Here is a 13,337-nt window from a genome sequence, read left to right as displayed (position 1 = left end):
TTTCGAAAAAGTGGTAAAATATTTGAATTTTCAACAGTCGATATCTCGAGAATTAAGCATTTTTAGCAAAATGTTTACTTAATATTTTCTCTTTAGAATGCACCAGTTATACCCAATATGCATGCTTTGTCTCAAATTTTTTAAAAAATCAACCATTTTTCGAAAAAGTGGTAAAATATTTGAAATTTCAACTTTCGATATCTCAAAAACTAAGCATTTTTAGCAAAATGTTTACTTAATATTTTCTCTTTAGAATGCACCAGTTATAACCAATATGTATGTTTTGTCTCAAATTTTTTAAAAAATGCAACCATTTTTCTAAAAAGTGGTAAAATATTTGAATTTTCAACGATCGATATCTCGAAAACTAAGCATTTGTAGCAACATTTTAAGTTAATATTTTCTCTTTAGAATGCACCATATATACCCAATATGCATGTTTTGTCCCAAGTTTTGTTTCAAGTTTCGTAAGAGCTAAAATATTTAAATTTTCAACGATCGATATATCGAAAGCTAAACACTTTTATCAAAATTTTTACTTAATATTTTCTCTTTAGAATGCACTAGTTATTCCATGTATGCATGTTTCGTCTTAAATTTTGTAAAAAATGCAACCATTTTTCGAAAAAGTGGAAAAATAGTTGAATTTTCAACGATCGATATCTCGAAAACTAAACATTTTTGGCAAAATTTTTACTTAATATTTTCTCTTTAGAATGCACCAGTTATACCCAATATACATGTTTTGTCTCAAGTTTTATAAAAAGTGCAACCATCTTCGAAATTGCTAAAATATTTGAAATTTCAACGATCGATATCTCAAAAACTAAGCATTTTTAGCAAAATTTTTACTTAATATTTTCTCTTTAGAATGCACCAGTTATACCCAATATGCATGTTTTGTCTCAAATTTTTTAAAAAATGCAACCATTTCTCGAAAAAGTGGTAAATTATTTGGATTTTCAACGATCAATATCTCGAAAACTAAGCATTTTTAGCAACATTTTTACTTAATATTTTCTCTTTAGAATGCAGCATATATACTCAATATGCATTTTTTGTCTCAAGTTTTGGAAAAAATGCAACCATTTTTCGAAAAAGTGGTAAAATATTTGAATTTTCAACGATCGATATGTCGAAAACTAAGCATTTTTAGCAAATTTTTTCCTTAATATTTTCCCTTTAGAATGCACCATAATGTTTTGGAAAAATTGCTGCCATTTTTCTTAAGTGCTAAAATATTTAAATTTTCGAAGATCGATATCTCGAAAACTAAGCATTTTTAGCAAAATTTTTACTTAATATTTTCTTTTTAGAATGCACTAGTTATTCCCAATATGCATGTTTCGTTTTAAATTTGAATTTTCAACGATCGATATCTCGAAAACAAAACATTTTGGGCATACTTTTTATTTAACATTTTCTCTTTAGAATACACTTTATATACACGATATGCACGTTGTATCTTAACTTTTATGAAAAATGCATTCATTTTTCGAAAAAAAGGTAAAATATTTGAATTCTCAAAGATCGATATCTCGTAAACTAAGCTTTTTGAACAAAATTTTTATTTAACAATTTCTCTTTAAAATACACCATTTATTCCCAATATGCGTGTTTTGTTTTAAATTTTTTAAAAAATGTGGCCATTTTTCGAAAATTTTCCTTACTTTGGCACGACAAAATGGAGGAAAACAGCCCACATCCCGGTCTGGTGATTATTTTCGGCTAATGGGTCCACTAAATCGAATTAATAAATAGATGTTCAAAACCATCTTCGTAGGTTGGGAAATGTCGTCACGTTGGAGTTTTGGAGAGGATAACGACCCAAAACTCACATCAGAAGCTTGTACAACGTGGTTTGTGCATTACAATACTAACCCGATCGAAATCCTTTGACCAATTGTGTATAAAAAATGGACCTAAATAAATTAAAAAATAATGACTATTTTTCATGCGGCTGTAGAGTGCATGGAATAATAATATATTACAGGATGCAATTGCACATTTGACTTTGTATCTATTTAGTTTCATAAAATGGTAAATATTAATGAAATTGAGTAAATTTTTAGTTTGATATTTTACAAAAATGGAATCTTGTAGCACTCCTTTTTTATGACATTATATTGCGATGTTTATGGTAGTTTCGATACAGTACAATGTTTGGGTACTGTATAATATGCTGGTACTGTATAATAAACATGTACTGTATAAACAACGGCGTTAGAATTTGAGGAAAAGTGGCAACGCTCGCATGCGGAAAGGATTATTAAAATTGAATTATTGTATTGAAATCAAATGATATTTTGGAAAAGAGTGCATACAACCACAAATACATATCGGAATTGTAAAAGGGTAATAGAATTACAGATTTTTCAAAAATGACCCTGAACTATCACTGTCCCGAAACAATGCGGTGGGTATGTAGATAGTTTGGGGACTGTCCCTGAACAATGCAAATGTCCCCATATGATGCGATACATGAAAAAAATGTCCTCAGACAATGCGATTGACATATATATATATATATATATATATATATATATATATATATATAAATATATATATATATATATATATATATATATATATATATATATATATATATATATATATATATTATATATATATATATTATATATATATATATATATATATATATATATATATATATATATATATATATATTATATATATATATATATATATATATATATATATATATATATATATATATATATATATATATATATATATACATATATATATATATATATATATATATATATATATATATATATATATATATATATATATATATATATATATATATATATATATATATATATATATATAATATATATATATATATATATATATATATATATATATATATATAATATATATATATATATATATATATATATATATATATATATATATATATATATATATATATATATATATATATATATATATATATATATATATATATATTGTGAAATTTTTCCTTTCTTCAAAGACAAACCGACTCAAATTTCGTTCTTAAGATAGTGTGTAATTTTTATGTCATTTAACCCTCTAATGCCCAATCCCGCCTTTAGGCAGGCTTCGTAAAATCAGGAAGCTCTTAGTAAAACACACCTTAAGACAACAAATATAGGTAAAATAAAAAGAAAACTTAATAAAATCTGTTCAAGAGGCTTTGCAGCATATACTGAATTTTACCGCATAAATTTTTCTTGTTTCGTTTTCTTGTTTTTGGGTCGTTAACATTGAATATTTAATCAGCTGTCAAAAAAAAATGGGGCATTAGAGGGTTAATTTAGATTAACAGTCTTTCATATTAAAGCATTTGGAGTTCATGAGTAATATAATTTAATGATTCCATTTACCACCAGACAGTTTTGGAAAACATGGTATATTTGTTTAAGCTAATATATTTACTTGTGTAGTCCTATGAAGGGTGTATAAAATACGTTGCTTCCAGTTCTATGCCTCTCTAGTCGATATCTTTATGACCGATTTTATATCATCTGGTTTATTTGTTAAAGCCAGTTGTTAGACAGTCTTCATTATAATTTGTTTGACGAGTAATCTTCAGAAACAAAGTAAATTCCCACAAGTAAGCAAGTACAAGTGCCTACATCTAATCCCAGAATATGGGCCTATGACATGGAAACGTGAGGTAATAAAACCATGATTTCTAATAAGTTTTAAGGGGGAAGTTTAATTGGAATAATCTATGTTACATGTTCGTTTAACAAATAATGTTGATTTTTTTAGGTCTACTTCCATTTACTACTCTCAAAAAAAAAGTTTACTTGGATCCAAAGGTTTTGACCTTCCCTTAAGGATTTGGTATTGATTCCGAGCCAAAGATGCGACTTCTTTAAAATAAAGACATTTTTTACAGACCTCCCTGGCTTTAAATCTAGGATTAAATAAATTAAAATTGGACATAGATCTCATTCATTGAGTTTTTATTTTCTTTTTGCGATATATTAATAAAGGTATTCATGTACAAACAAATTTCAATTTCAAAATCCAAATTATGCCAGGTACTTCAAAGTAAAAACAGTTTTCTTAATGGTAAAAAAACTTTAAACCAAAGATGCAAATCCTTAAAATAAGTCTTAGCCTATATTTGAAGCGTTTTTATCTTAAATTTGAAAATTCAATATGTCAATTGAGTTAAAAACGATTTCTTTAAATTATAAATGTTTTTCTTTATTTTAAGGAAAGTTTGCCTTACTTCAAAGATCTACAACTTCAGTGGAGAGACTCAAAATTTCAAGATTTGTGTCCTTAATAAACTTTATAAACTTTCTTTTAATTAAAATGTCATTGTTTTAAAGAATTTTGTCCTTAGCATTCCGTAAATTTTGAGTCCTAAAATTTAAGTTGCATAATCTTCCATATTAGGTCAATATTTTTTTCAGTGTAAATGCGTATCTCACACAGTGTAGTTCAGAATTTCTTTAAATTTAAAAATTCCAAATTCAACCATTTGGAACTTTGTATGGCGCTAAAGATTTTTTGCAATTTTGAACTCTAATTTTTTCCTTCAAACTACGAAAATTTCTTTAAAAATTGAAGAATGAAATTAAAAAAAATCGTGTCTAATAAATTTTATGGAATTTGTCGAAAATATTTATGTATTTTTGTGATATCGGCGTTTGTAATAAAGTTTAGTTAAGCATTTCTAAAATTGTCCTAAATTTTCCTTAGTGGTGGGTCCACTTTTATTTTGACCGTAGCTTTGTGATATATGGGAAATAGAAAATATATTATTTATGACATGATATTTATACCAAATATGAATTTTATTTAATGCAATTCCGGGCTAAAAACTCAGCTCTATTAAAACTTTTTTTCAGTGTAAAATATATTCAAACACATTTATTTATATCTAAACGTTATTTAATCTCTAGGAAAACCAATGTATTATCTTGAAGTATTATTGGGACAATTTACCAGCAAAAGTTCGGTGAAAATATGGAACATATGCCCATCATTCGTAGGTAAGTATGCAGATTTCTTAATTATGAACATTATTTGAAACTCTTGTTACACAGGTGTTGGAATCGGGCAAGCATATGCTGGTGTTGCTGTGCTTACTTATTATTCTTCATTGCTTGCGTTGACGCTGTACTACTTTGTGGCATCCTTCAAGAATCCTGTGCCTTGGTCATATTGTCGGAAAGAGTGGGGTCCAAATTGTGTGGATTCAAATGCCCATGTGAATAGTAATGATAATACAACAATGTTCAATAGTAAACTTACAAGTAGTTCGGAGATGTTCTTCATGTAAGTGTTTATGTAGAATCTTTGGTCTTTATCCACTCGAACGTTCGTCCTATCCGAATATTAAATGTCCACCACGATAAAATTCATACTGCCGATGACAAAGAAATCTCGTCATACTAAATTGCAAGCAATCGGTTAGTATGAGATCTGTAATAAATTTTAGATACCTAGCAAAAAAGAGGTTAAAAAAGTAGTTTGGATCTCCAACATGTGATCCGGAAGTAGTGTTAATTTCACACAAAAAAAGTGAACCTTATATGGCACTAAAGCCAATTTAATTTTATTTTAGTTCATGGAATTAATATGTTTTGAGAAGATTTTCTAAATTAGTGTCTTTTTAAATTTTATTAATAATGCGCCCATCATTAACTTCGTATGGTACTAAAGACATTTTTACAAATTTCTAAAATTAACTAAAACTTTTCTTCCTGGTTTTTGAGTGTTGGATCATCTCCAATTAATTTTACCAATTTTTTTATGGGTGACAACAGGTCTTCTTTTTGCAATTTTTTTGCAAATTTAATTGTCCAAAATTTGTGTTTTCGCTTAAAATGGCCAAATAGCTTATCTTCTTCGTCTTTTCAAAAACAACTGCATCGGAAGTGGAACAAAAGTGATAGAGAATTCCGGATTGCGCTTTAGAAAAAATGTTTGTGAAAAAAAATTTTTTGCTCAGCTTTAGGGTTTTAAACTCATAACATTAATTTAAAGGATTTTTTGATGAATACGAAATTTTGAGACAAAATGAAACATAAAGATGTGTACCATGTTCGGGTTTCGAGTTGAAAATCACTTTATTTTCGCGATTACTTTTCCTGAAATAATCAAAATTATAAATTAAAACAAAAATATTCCCGTAAGGTCATGCCGAAATCTATAGGAACAAGAAATTTCGCATCAATTGAGTCAATTTATCTGCTTTATATTGAACTGTTTTAATAAAGTAACCGCAAAAATTTCAACTCAAAAAGCGAACATAGTACTTATCTTAAGAAACAAAAAGAATTCTTTAATTTTTAGAGGGAATCTTAAAATTTTCTTACGAAAATATTGCTTTTATATGATTCGAGATCTAAATTCTTTATACTTATATAGTGCACTGAAAAATATATTTACGTGGTATTAAAGATTACGCAACCTATTTTTTAGGATGCGTACTTTACACAATATTAAGGTCAAATTTCTTTAAAATAATGAAATATTAATTAAAGGAAATAATCTTTGTTTCAATTTTTTCTATTATATTTATGATACAATATATATGCAAATTTGCGTCCCTCCGTTAAAGTCCTACGTCTTTGAACTAAGGTCGATTTTCCTCAAAGTAAATAAACATATTTTTGACGTTAAATTAAGCGAAATATTGAATCTTTAGATTTAAGATAAAAACGCTTCAAATATAACCTAAGTCTTACTTTGAGGTTTATCATCCTTGGTTTAAGGTTTATTTATTTTTATTTTTTGAAGTATTGGATTTTTAAACTGGCATTTGTTGGTACCTGAATAGCTTTATTAACACACCGCGAAATGAGAATAAAAACTCGACAAATGAGATCTGTATCCTAGATTTAAAGCCAGATATGTCGCTAAAAATGTCGTTGGCATCTTTGGCTCATAATCAATATCATTTGGGTTAAAAATGATCTACACAGAAAAATATTCGCGTACATTTTTCAACTCTGTGTCGTTGTAAATTGTTGTCAGAACACCTCTTAAGTGTGACAACTCACGAAAGCAATACATGTGCGTACCACCATTATGAAATGTTTCATTATTAAATAAAAACAAAAATCATTCTAATAAATAATGATTTTTTATGAAATTATATTATATATGAAACTGTTACGTTGGCTTAATTTAATGACAAATTTAAATAATATTTTGAAACTTTACCTACCAGTAAAGTTAAATATATCTTATTTATTTATATATTTATTGTAATAAAAAAATTACACTGAAGCTCTCGGCTTAAGTTAAATGTAGCACACCTGCATCCTTTCTAAGAAGTATATAATTTTCCCACTTGGTATCTCATTACATATTATCTATTATTATTTTATTATACCCTAAATCACATAGTGGTCAGGGTATAATAAGTTTGATCGGCCAAAAAAAGTGCCTACCAGAAATATTGATTTTAGACCCCATAAAATATATACCGATCGACTCAGAATCGCCTCCTGTGTCGATCTAGCGCTTGATGTCCGTCCGTCCATGTATTTGTTGTTCACAGGATTCCGGTCGCAATAATTAACCGATTTGGATGAAATTTGGTACAGGGTGTTTTTTGGGCACAAGGACGAACGCTATTGAATTTGGAAGAAATCGGATCAAATTTAGATATAGCTCCCATATATATGTATCGCCCGATTTCGACAAATGGAGTCACGTTGCGCCTTTTTACAAATTTTGCACATAGTAAACCTTTTCATCACCCTTTAAGTCTGCAAAATTTCATCGAAATCGGTTCAGATTTAGATATAGCTCCCATATATATGTATCGCCCGATTTCCCCAAATTTGGCCGTAAAACCCTTATTTATCAACCGATAGTACTCAAAGTTGGCTAAATATAATCTTCTATACCTCTAACTGTATGTGCGCCATTTGATCGAAGTCGGTTCAGATTTAGATATAGCTCCCATATATATGTATCGCCCGATTTTGCCACATTTGGCCGTAAAACCCTTATTTATCAACCTATCGTACTCAAAGTTGGCTAAATGTAATCTTCTTCTATAGCTCTAACTGTATGTGCGAAATTTCATCGAAATCGGTTCAGATTTAGATATAGCTCCCATATATATGTATCGCCCGATTTTGCCAAATTTGGCCGTAAAACCCTTATTTATCAACCGATAGTACTCAAACTCGGCTAAATATAATTTTCTATAACTCTACCTGTATGTGCGCCATTTCATCGAAATCGGTTCAGATTTAGATATAGCTCCCATATATATGTATCGCCCGATTTGGTCAAATTTGGCCGTAAAACCCTTATTTATCAACCGATCGTACACAAAGTTGGCTAAATGTAATCTTCTATAGCTCTAACTGTATGTGCGAAATTTCATCGAAATCGGTTCAGATTTAGATATAGCTCCCATATATATGTATCGCCCGATTTTGCCACATTTGGCCGTAAAACCCTTATTTATCAACCTATCGTACTCAAAGTTGGCTAAATGTAATCTTCTTCTATAGCTCTAACTGTATGTGCGAAATTTCATCGAAATCGGTTCAGATTTAGATATAGCTCCCATATATATGTATCGCCCGATTTTGCCAAATTTGGCCGTAAAACCCTTATTTATCAACCGATAGTACTCAAACTCGGCTAAATATAATTTTCTATAACTCTACCTGTATGTGCGCCATTTCATCGAAATCGGTTCAAATTTAGATATAGCTCCCATATATATGTATCGCCCGATTTTGAAAATTTTGCCCCTAATAACCTTATTTTTGACCATAGGGACCTCATAGCTCCTAATATTAGACATTTCTGCTCAGATTGTGACAAGACACCCATTAACATGTACCCCCCTCTATGTTCTCCAAAACCTATACCAATGATACCCCACAAATGCTTATGTTTACTAATTCAGTAGGGGTGGTTTAGGGTATGATATAGTCGGCCCGCCCGACTTTCTACTTTACTTACTTGTTAAATTTAATTTTGATTAGTTATTTGATTTTTACATCGGTCAAGATGGATGCAATCGTTCAATCAGTACTCTTAAATCTTAGCTGCTGGTTATTCATTTCTTAATCGTATTAAAATATTGAATTATTCCCATAGTAAAGAAGTTATACGAGAATATGATACAATCACAGAAGATATTGGATTGCCTAGTTGGGAACTCACCTTGGCTTTATTTGTGGCTTGGCTAACGACATTTTTGGTAATTGTTCGTGGTGTAAAGACGGCGGGTAAAGCGGCATATTTTCTGGCCATATTTCCATATGTCGTCCTGATTACATTATTGATACGTGCTGTAACACTCGATGGTGCATTGGATGGTATAGTGTTCTTTTTAAAGCCCAATTGGAATGAATTACTTAATTTGAAGGTAAACTTTAATGTTGATGTTCTTCATTGAATTTGTTGATGTTCTTCATTAAATGTATATGTAGGTGTGGAAGGAAGCCGTTGTTCAGTGTTTCTTTTCTTTGGCTGTGGGCCTGGGGCCAATAGTCATGTTTTCTTCGTATAATAAATTCAATCACAACTCGCATAGGTATGTGTATCAATTACATCTACAAAAGGAATATGACCACACTAAACATATTTCAATGGCATAATGTTAATGTTTTCACGGAGAACATTAAACATTTTTGTCGCTAAAATATTTTTTTCTCGCCGAGAAAAAACACGGTTGCGACAAACATGTAACATACACAATTCCTGTGAAAAATCGTCAAATATTGTCCTCTTGAAACAGTTATTTATTTATATATTTGCAATTATAATAACATAAATTATGAAAATAATCAGAATAAGATTGTTGCTAACAACACTCTTGAAACATGTTTTGAGTGATCATATTCCTTATCTACCGATGGTGAAATTAAAAAATAAAAACATCAAAGTTTCTCTTAATATATTTCTAGAGATGCTATAATTATTACCAGTTTGGATACATTTACCAGCCTTATAGCTGGTATCACTATTTTTGGTATTCTTGGCAATCTTGCTCATAACTTGAATATTAGCAATATTCATGAGGTTGTACGTAGTGGTACAGGATTGGCGTTTATTTCATACCCAGATGCTATAGCAAAATTTCAAGCTGTTCCCCAGGTATTGAAAATCTGCAATAATTTTCTCTAAGTATTTATACAAAATTTTGTAAATTTACTTCCAGTTATTTGCATTTTTATTTTTCATCATGCTATTTGTATTGGGCATTGGAACATTGGTAGCCCAGGCCAATACTCTTGTGGCAATATTGTGTGATCAATATAAATGGATGAAAGCTTGGGTTGTCGCGTCCATAACTTCAATATGTGGTTTCCTTTGTGGAATTATTTACGTTACACCGGTGCGTATGTGGTATATTTGCATATTTTTCATTACACATACGCTTATATGTACAAACAAAAATATTTGGCTATGTTCTTGGTTTCGTACGAAAGGCTGCAAACTAATTCCCCAATTTATCATCTAATGTCCTGGGAGGAAGCACAATTTTAGTAAAAATATTTTTATGCAATTTCGCAAAAGTGCATTAATGTATTACAGACACACATTGCATTGGAGGTATAGGGAAATTTAAAACATTTTTACAATTTTTATACCCTCCATCACAGGATGGGGGTATATTTGTCATTCCGTTTGTAACACATCGAAATATTGCTCTAAGACCTCTAAGTCGTGGTGAAATTCTGAGTCGATCTAGCCATGTCCGTCCGTCTGTTGAAATCACGCTAACTTCTGAACGAAACAAGCTATCGACTTGAAACTTCGCACAAGTAGTTGTTATTGACGGATGGTATTGCAAACGGTCCACTTTTACATATAGCCCCTATATAAACCAATCCCCAGATTTTGCTTGCGGATCCCCTAAGAGAAGCAAATTTCATCCGATCCGGCTGAAATTTGGTACATGGTGTTAGTATATGGTCTCTAACAACCAAGCAGAAATTGGTCCACACCGGTTCATAATTATATATAGCCCCCATATAAACCGATCCCCAGATTTGGCTTGCGGAGCCTCATGAAGGAGCAAAATTCATCCGATCCGGGGAAACTTAGTACGCGGTGTAATATATGGTCTCTAACAACCATGCAAAAATTGGTACGTATCGATCTATAGTTATATATAGCCCAGAGATAAACCGATCCCCAATCACAGAAAAATTGGCCCTTTTCGGTTCATAATCACGATTGCAACTCGCAATGTACCAAAATTTTGTTGCCATAGAAAATGTCAAAGTTTTATATTTCTAAAGAAACATTTTATTTATTTCTATAGAAAATTTTTTCAGAATTAAAAATCTGTAGAATTTTTTTTTTTTTGAAGATGATGTTAAGAAGTTTTAAAGATGCCTTGCCATCGGCCGCAACCCAAGTAATTCAATTGTGGATGACCGTCTTTAGTAGAAGTTTCTACGCAATCAATGGTGGATTGTGGGTCATATCTAAATATTGTCCGATTTTGTGGAAAGTCCGCCATTACAGTGTGTGACTTTATATCGGGTATTGACTTTAATATCAGGTATTCCGGCCATATTTGCCTAGATCGGAAGAACCTATATATATATGGGGACTTTATCTAAATGTGAACCGGTTTGGATTAATTTCGGCACACGTCAATTAGCGTAGAATCCTGTTGAAAATGGGTGTAAAATATGAAATTTTCTACCATATGTCCCCAAAAAGGCCGCTCATACATATGGGACCTACATCGAAAACTTAACCGATTTCAACTAAATTTAGAACGCATTGCTAGTTAATACCTTCTTATGAGTTTTTCGATTATAATTATAGTTGGCCTTTTCTTTTGACTTGAGTCCAGAAAACCTCTTAGGTGTGACACCTCACGAAAATTATACATGTGTGTACCAGAACAGGCACGATCAACTCCTTCAAAATATTTTTGCGCAAACATGCTAATTTCGTCATTTATGGTTGTATCATATGAACGTCATCATATATTTTTATTGCGGGAGTACACTTGCATGGAAATATATATAACCAAATATTTTTTTTTTACTTTTTCTAGGCCGGTCAATGGATACTAAATTTAGTGGATTACTATGGCGCCACTTTTGTCATATTCGGTTTAGCTTCTTTCCAAATAGTTGGCGTTGCTTGGATTTATGGTAAGTCTTTAAAGATAATCGAATTTGGGAGGCTTTTAGCACGGGAATGGACTAAACTACCGATAGATTATACTCGTAGAACTTGGCATTCTTTTTTGTGATTAACTCAGAGCAATAGGTAAAAGGACTAAGTTCTATTCACAATTCTGTTACTTTTATGATCTAGGTTTACAAAATTTCTGCGATGATGTCGAATTCATGTTGAAGACACGAGTATCATTCTATTGGCGAATTTGTTGGGGTGTGATTACTCCTCTCCTACTATTGTTTATATTTGTGTATTCCATGATCGAACTCAAAACATTAAAATATGCTGGAATGGATTACCCACAATCGGCCAATAGTGAGTTTTTTTATTTATATAATCATTCTACACAAATACAGAAACTGATTATTTAATTTTTAGTTGCTGGTTGGACATTGATGGCCATAGGTTTTATACAGTTTCCATTGTGGTTCCTCTGGACAATGAGCTACAATTGTGGTGGTACATTCATGAGTGTAAGTACAGAGACATTTATTTACCGGGTATATATAATAATAGTTTTTATCGTTTCTTGTATTGGATTATTAAGAGTTTACGAAAGGCTTGCTCCCCGACTATGGACTGGGGTCCCAGTGATCCTGCTATACGTAAGCAATGGTTGATGTATAAAAACGAAATGTATGAAAAACGTAATGCCAAATATAGATCAGCTAATGGATCATCATTATTTTGGCTAAAACTTCGAAATTCGTTTTGCCAAAGTTCATAAAAATTTTTTGTATTGAATGATTTTAATAATTTTTTGTTTTTTGTTATTTACTTTCATTCATAAATGCAACGTTGTAGCATTTATTGTTAATTAATACCATAAAGAAGAAAATATGAGATGTACTTACTATAGATAATTAGGATATCTTAATTGATAATTATTTATTGAAATAAATCGAATAATGTGATAAAATATATTTATTTATAAAGGGTTTTCCAATAAGAGGTGTTAGTTTTTATTCAAAGGAAGAAAGGGGTTTCAGATAAGTGATAAGATGTTTATTTCATAATAACCGGAAAGTTGTGGGAATTTTAAAGGGAATAAACATTTCCCCAACAAGTTATAATGAATTTTTCCATAAAAGTTACAGTTTTGATCTGCTTTTATAGACTCAACATCAATTTTAGCGGCTAAACTCGATATTTTTATCCACTTTTAAGGTGGG

At 30.5% G+C, this 13,337-nt stretch overlaps 1 protein-coding gene across 2 annotated transcripts in view; it reads left to right on the top strand.

The window, feature by feature from the left end:
- LOC142229653 (sodium-dependent nutrient amino acid transporter 1-like) overlaps positions 1–13,088 on the top strand; it is a 35,024-nt gene extending 21,936 nt beyond the window's left edge. Inside the window, exons 1-11 of one of the 2 annotated variants that reach the window (XM_075300238.1) lie at positions 3,668–3,688; positions 4,935–5,024; positions 5,079–5,310; positions 9,112–9,382; positions 9,447–9,550; positions 9,924–10,113; positions 10,178–10,354; positions 12,038–12,137; positions 12,304–12,480; positions 12,544–12,638; positions 12,713–13,088. In XM_075300238.1, coding sequence (XP_075156353.1) covers positions 4,943–5,024; positions 5,079–5,310; positions 9,112–9,382; positions 9,447–9,550; positions 9,924–10,113; positions 10,178–10,354; positions 12,038–12,137; positions 12,304–12,480; positions 12,544–12,638; positions 12,713–12,892 — 1,608 coding nt within the window. In that variant the 5' untranslated portion in view covers positions 3,668–3,688; positions 4,935–4,942 and the 3' untranslated portion in view covers positions 12,893–13,088. Of the gene's footprint in view, positions 1–3,667; positions 3,689–4,934; positions 5,025–5,078; positions 5,311–9,111; positions 9,383–9,446; positions 9,551–9,923; positions 10,114–10,177; positions 10,355–12,037; positions 12,138–12,303; positions 12,481–12,543; positions 12,639–12,712 lie in introns of those variants that run through there. The other variant, XM_075300237.1, reaches the window with a different exon arrangement.
- Positions 13,089–13,337: the final 249 nt, after the last annotated feature.

This window comes from Haematobia irritans, chromosome 3 (genome assembly GCF_050003625.1).
Source record: "Haematobia irritans isolate KBUSLIRL chromosome 3, ASM5000362v1, whole genome shotgun sequence".
Lineage (NCBI taxonomy): Eukaryota > Metazoa > Arthropoda > Insecta > Diptera > Muscidae > Haematobia > Haematobia irritans.
This window is presented reverse-complemented; position numbering and strand designations above follow the sequence as displayed.